This window comes from Toxoplasma gondii, assembly GCF_000006565.2.
Source record: "Toxoplasma gondii ME49 unplaced genomic scaffold asmbl.24, whole genome shotgun sequence".
In the NCBI taxonomy this organism is placed as follows: Eukaryota; Apicomplexa; class Conoidasida; order Eucoccidiorida; family Sarcocystidae; genus Toxoplasma; species Toxoplasma gondii.
In genome coordinates, this window is record NW_017382942.1 from 1,891 (window position 1) to 8,073 (window position 6,183).

The following is a 6,183-nucleotide window of genomic DNA, read 5'->3' on the forward strand; positions in this document are numbered from 1 at the left end:
TGAACGTCGTTGTGTCCATCTACAGACGTGGCTCGATCAAATGCGTTCCTGTTTCTAGTCTCCTGCCAATAACCCTTCCAGGCTGTACGAGTGAAAAACACGCATACCTCGCAGCTTACTTCCTCCCCAAATTCCTTAATATCACATCAGCCGAGCAGCCACCCGCCGCCGCTCGAATGCAACTACCAGCGGGGAGCTATATCCTGTTTGGATGGAGCGTCAGGCAACGTGGTTGTACGAAGATGAAAAATACTCTGTTGTCACCTGTTGGTTTCTTTACCGCTCTCGCTGTACTTATAGAATGCCACCTGAGTGACCGGTGTGTTGCTCATCATGGCAGCAGCACTGATGGATCAGGCCTACGGCCCCCTCAAGAGGTCGACTCGGCACCACGAACGCCGTCGATCGCTGTTAAAGAGCTTGCCACGTTTCCTGGAGATGACATTCAGACGTCATCTCAAGAATTGCCCGGCTATGAACTTTGGACCAGGGAACAATCAGGGGCATCTGTGCGTGTTGGGTTTCCGCAGAACGCCGAAAGTTTTCTGACACAAAGAGAAGCGAGAGACGAAATCGCGAATGCTCACGAGCTCGTCGCTGTAACTCCAGAAGGCGATGCGTGGAATCACAGTGGTGTTGTCCCCGAGGAGCAGACTGTCACGCCTGCTTCAGGTAGCTTCATTCAGAGGCAAGCCGCGCATGCACCGCCTTCGACTCGATTGACGCCCGTGGACCGCCGTGGCAGGTCACACACAGTGTCAGCTGTCAGACGGCGGGTGACCGTGGAAGACGTTATGCGACCGGACCAATCGGCAGCCATGCATGCAGTGTTGTCAGCATTTGGAGGAGGCCTGGTTCTGAAGGCTAAGAACAAATGGGGTAGAACACGTTACACGCTACAGGGACCCGCAACATTCTTAGGAATGGGAGCCGAGGGCATTGTTGTACGTCTAAATCAGGTGAAAAGCGACCGGGAAAGATCGGTGACACCGGTGGCAGTCAAGCTGTGCCTCATTCGTGCAGCAGTGTTCTCGGGGCTGACATGGTGGAGAAAACGAAGGACCAGAACAGAACTAATGAAACTGTTTCTGTCGAACGAGAATTCTGTGAAGCGTGCTCTACCAGATTTGGACCCGGCCGAAATGCTAGAGCACGGTCTCGTCGTTCCACATCATGCTGAGCTTGTTTCCGGTATGCCCACGTGGTTTGCCGCGGGCGACTCATTTTTTGTATTACCCGTTGTTTCTGTGTCTCCTCTTTTTACTTGCGACCTCGAAACGGTCGTGCAAAACCCGTTGACCTTTTGGGCGAAGATGTACATTACCCGCCAGTTGCTAAAGAGTATTGCGTGGATGCATCAAAAAGGCATTTCTCATAATGACTTGAAGCTTGAGAATGTCCTGCTCAGTGCAGACGGAAGGGTTGCCATCGGCGATTTTGGTTTTTCAAGCCCCTTCGGGGCTTCGTTGCCCATCAGGGGCACTCATCTATACATGGACCCCGACAGCTCAGAAGCATTTTTTGAACAACGAGAGAACGAAATCACTCCCCACAGAGATGCATGGGCGACTGGAGTCCTTCTTTTCTATCTGTGGTGTGGCGTGTTTCCATTCGGGTTACAGAATGTCGCTAACGCGGGTCCGCCACAGGTGATGAGGGTCACAGTCATGCATGCAAGGACTACCAGGCCGCCGCCCAACTTCCGGCTGTGTCGGCGCATCCCGCGTGAGGTTCGGAACCTCGTTACCGGATTTCTGCAGTGGAACGAGGAAGCTCGGCGTCTCCCCAGCGATGTTGCCGACGCGTTCCTTGCCGCTACGGACGACGGTGGTAGAGAGGCGCGTCGGATAAGAACGCATCAATTTTGAGATCAGCGCCGGCTGAATGCATGCCTAAGAGTTGGAGCTCCCAGGCATGGCGGAAGTGTCTCCACCAGACAAGCAACGAGCAAGATGGTGTCGCACACTAGACATCGTCGGCTGCGAAGGCGACAGTGCAAATGGCGGGCTTGCGTGGCCGTGTGTGGAATGCAGAGATGTGCTCTGCACCTGATGAACATGATTGTCCGTACTCCATATCGCGTGCTGATTGTACCATTCGATGTGCATGGCGAGTGAGGGAAAGTGGGATGCTTCTGGAAATACTGTGAACAGCAGGAAACAGAGCGGTGGGGACGCCAAGACACCGATACATGAGCTTTTATGCTTTTACAGATGTGCCTCACAAAATCAGTTTTATTGCCTTCTTTTGGAGGAATCCCGTGGGGCATGGGCATCGTCATGTTCACGGTGTAAAAGGTTGACTTCACCGTGTAAGTGTGCGCGGCTGTGCTCAGTGAGAAATGAAGATGCTCGCGTGAAACTCTATGGCAGTCCACCTAATGAGGCGTCTCTTGCAGTAACGCTTACAGGCCGACAATTCAAGCAGGCAATGGACCAAGTAGACACGGCTCGTCAGACGTACGTAGATAACTGCTGAAGGAGAAGTAACCCATGATTGTCATCGCTCGAGAGAAAATAGTGGTTGTACGTTTATGTGACTGCTTGTGGCAGAACCCACAAGGGAATGCAGAAATGAATACGCAGGTCAAATTGATGATATATTTATCTGCCTCCTGACCTCCTATACAGCTACCCTGTCAGCTCAAGGACACTTCTCTAGTCTCCTGCCGACTGGCGTGTTCAGGAAGTTCACTAACGTTAGGCGGACGTGCTGCAACCATTCAATTGTTTGTCTCGCGCGTTCCCCTCTTCCGTTCTCGCCTCCCTGCCACTGCGTTCTTTCGTGTGACGCACACTTTGTCGATTACAATGCATCACTCACAAGGGCCCGCCACAATGCCGCAGTCGCAGTGCTGCGTTCTGTGTATGAAAAAATACAGGGAATGGCGTAGAACATGAGCCAGTTTCTTCATATTTTTCTGTAACAGCCAAAATCGGGGTAACTGAGGATCTGTGTCTCCTGTGACTTCTTCACGTATGATGTGTGTGCTTTGGGCGGTTGAGAGAGAAGGAACTGTGGAATCCGCAGGTGACGTAATCTCGAATCTTCAACGCCCTTTCCGTTTGTCGGGAAAACCAGGTGACGTCGGTGAAGCAGCCTCTGTGACAAGAGGAAGAGACTCTCTTTATGTTTGGAAATCGGAAGTGTTCCGGGCCAGCACTTTTTTCGCATTTGACTTGAGAAAATGCAGAGCACTTACACATCCATGCTGCTGGAGACGCTTCCCGTAGGAGCTGTTCTCAAGACACGATATTTGCATGAAATCCAACTGCTGGGGGACACTTGTTTTCTTGTTCTGAGTTTGTGGGAACCGCATCAGTGCAGGTGAGAACCCGAGACTGAATCAGGTTTCTTGCGCTAGACTTTCCCGCGACACAACAGATAATCTGCCCTTTAAAATTGTGCAATTAAATGCAACATGAATACCAGATTCACGCCCACTGAATAAGCTCCCATGAATAAGCAACTGCAATCCCCTCTGTCACTCTGCAGCATTGTGCCAAGAAGAAACGCTGCGCAAGACACCGGCAGAAACCACAAACCAGCGGGGGTGGTCACATGTGCTGGGCACATCAGGTGTTGACAAATTCCTCATCGAACCTGACGTGGTACGCAGGAAACGAGGTAAGCATGTGTGCAACAAATTGGGCATGGAACGCATACGTCTGGCTTCTCGTTAGAATTAGCCCCTCACTTAGCTGTTTTGTCGGAGAGCCGCCAGTTTGCCACCTGGAGTGGTGGCGCTCTGTCTGTCTGCTACTGGAATTACAAGCCCCGCCAAGCGAACCTAGTGCATTTCAAGATCAATCACAAGACGCCCCTCCGCCAAAACCAGCATAATCACATCACTTGCCCTATAATTAGGAGAGAGGTGTAGCTGATGGGCAATTGAGAAAGCATCCAAAACCATTAAGAAGTCGCAAAAGGGCAACTTACCCGTTTCATCGCCGACATTTACGTTCGATTACCACATCAAGGAGCGCAGACATGTGAGAATATATGTGGATGGCGAAAACTGGCGCCGCATCAATTGTACATTCACCTCCAATATATGCAACTGCCCTCAAGAACCCGTATCCTGTATCATTGGAGCGCCACTCAACGTGATTGCGTGAAAATGAAAAAAGCTGTGCTGCCACGTGTCGGTTTGTGTTTTATTGTTGCTATGCTTCTAAAGCGCTATCCGTCAGATCAATGTGTTGCTAATCTTGGCAGCACCCCAAATGAATCAAGCATAAGGCGCCCTGGAGAGGCCGACTCAGCACCACAGGGGTCACCTACAGCTATAAATGAGCATCTTGGGAAAGCATACGGCGACCGTCGGAGACCGATACAAGGTACGACTCACACCAGAATATGGCCCAGGGGGCGGTTATGGGCATTGTCGCGATTACCTGCTGCAGAGCGAGAGTTGTTGGAGGGGGGACCTTACGTCGGGGGTCAGAGGAGTTCTGACAAAGAAAGGAACGAGAGCGAGAACGACAAAACGCCACGATCTCGTCGCTGTGACGTCGGGAGAACATTACTGGAACCAAGGGCTTGTCTACCACGAGGAACAGACAGCGCCTCCTGTTGCAGCTTCTAGCAGTTTCATGCAGAGCACCACTTCTCTTGCTACGCCTGCTGACCTGAACGCTCCGGTTGACACCCAGGGACAGCTCGATATCAACAGCGTCCTGAAGAATCGACCTCCCGCAGAGGCACAGCTCTCGCCTCGCGAGATTGCAGCCAAAACCCATTTCGAAGCAATGTTTGCCAAAGGCCTGCAACTGACGGTTGAATCCATATTCACCGGAGAAACCTTTACCCTGACAAAACCGGCCCGTTTCTTAGGATGGGGATCAACGGCGATTGTTTTTGGTTTGCACCGCGTGAAAGTGGGCGGAGCAAGTGCTCCACAACAATTGGCAGCTAAGATAAACGTCAGGAGTTTGCAAGAACTGCAACATCTTTCCTCGTCTCAGAAAAAAACGGCTCTTGAGGATATACAAGAACGTTTTCTCCGGGAAGAGAGCTCAGCGAGGAATGCGCTGCAACATGTGACCCCAGAAACGGCTCTGGAGCACGGTGTCCTCTTCCCAGTTGATGTTTGCCGTATTTCTAAATTGTTCTCCGGATTTTGTGCAGGCATTTCCTACGTAATACTTCCTGTTCTAGCATTGTTTCCTGTTTTTACTTGCGACCTCCAGCAGGTCGTTAAGAGTGGCCTATCACGTGCGGCGAAGTTGTATATCACCCGGCTGCTGCTGCAGGCTGTTGCGTGGCTACATGCCAATGGCGTGGCTCACAACGACTTGAAGCTAGAGAATGTCCTTCTCAGTGCAGAAGGAAAGGCTGTCATTGCGGATTTTGGTTTCGCAGTGAAGCTTGGAACCGCATCAGCCATTCAGTTCACTGCTCCCTATTTGGATCCGCAAACCGCAGAGGCAGTGCCTCAAGAGAAAACGAAAACGACCGCGAGTGAGGAAAGAGATGCATGGGCGTTAGCAACTCTCCTGTTTTTGCTTTGGTGTGGATCGTTTCCATACGTATCGGATGAGCAGGCCGACCTCCCCACCAGCGACTTGCTGAAATTGCTGGTGACACTGGGAAAGACAGAAAAGCCAGCGCCGAACTTCCATCTGTGTAAAGACCTCCCACCTGCGGTGGGACATCTCGTAACCGCATTTCTACAGTGGAACAGCGACAATCGGTCTCGCCCCGGGGATGTTCTTGACGATTTCCTTGCTGCTACAGTGTCCGAAGGAGCGAGCGCCTAAGCGAGTGTATGAAATGGAAATCCATGTTACCCGCATCCAGGTCTCAGCACCAGCGATCCCAAAAACATGCTATTGCCTCCACCACTCGATCAACCAACAAGACGGGGCAGTTCGGTTGACTTCATCAGCTGCGAAAGCGACAGTGTCAGAGCCGCGGGAGGCCGGGCGTCTTCGATCACGCGGCAACATTGGCGAAGGTCGACGGCAGACTTAAACCCATTCTGGCGGCGACACATGCATTGGTACTTGTTCTCAAACAGGAGATGTCTCTGAAGTTCAAGCGTTAAGATGACGCAACACTCGGGGTCCGATTCTGAAACATTTACCCAGGCCTGTTGCCCCCATCAGTATCTGGTGCCTCACCAGCAAACGTCAAACTGAAGTCGCAGCATAGAGCCAATATGGGACAGTGACGCACGCC

The 6,183-nt window shown here is 51.8% G+C and overlaps 2 protein-coding genes across 2 annotated transcripts; both read left to right on the forward strand.

Annotated features, from left to right (window-relative positions):
• Positions 1-242: 242 nt before the first annotated feature.
• ROP38 (rhoptry kinase family protein ROP38) lies at positions 243-2,814 on the forward strand (the record flags this gene model as incomplete). The annotated part of the gene is made up of 1 exon (XM_002366710.2): positions 243-2,814. One exon carries the CDS (start codon positions 243-245, stop codon positions 1,866-1,868), a length of 1,626 nt encoding a protein of 541 aa, XP_002366751.2. The 3' UTR covers positions 1,869-2,814.
• Positions 2,815-3,593: 779 nt separating this feature from the next.
• Positions 3,594-5,762, forward strand: TGME49_242118 (myosin-light-chain kinase; the record flags this gene model as incomplete). Its single annotated transcript, XM_018780638.1, has 1 exon — positions 3,594-5,762. Exon 1 carries the CDS (start codon positions 4,293-4,295, stop codon positions 5,760-5,762), a length of 1,470 nt encoding a protein of 489 aa, XP_018634760.1. The 5' UTR covers positions 3,594-4,292.
• Between the last annotated feature and the right edge of the window lie 421 nt (positions 5,763-6,183).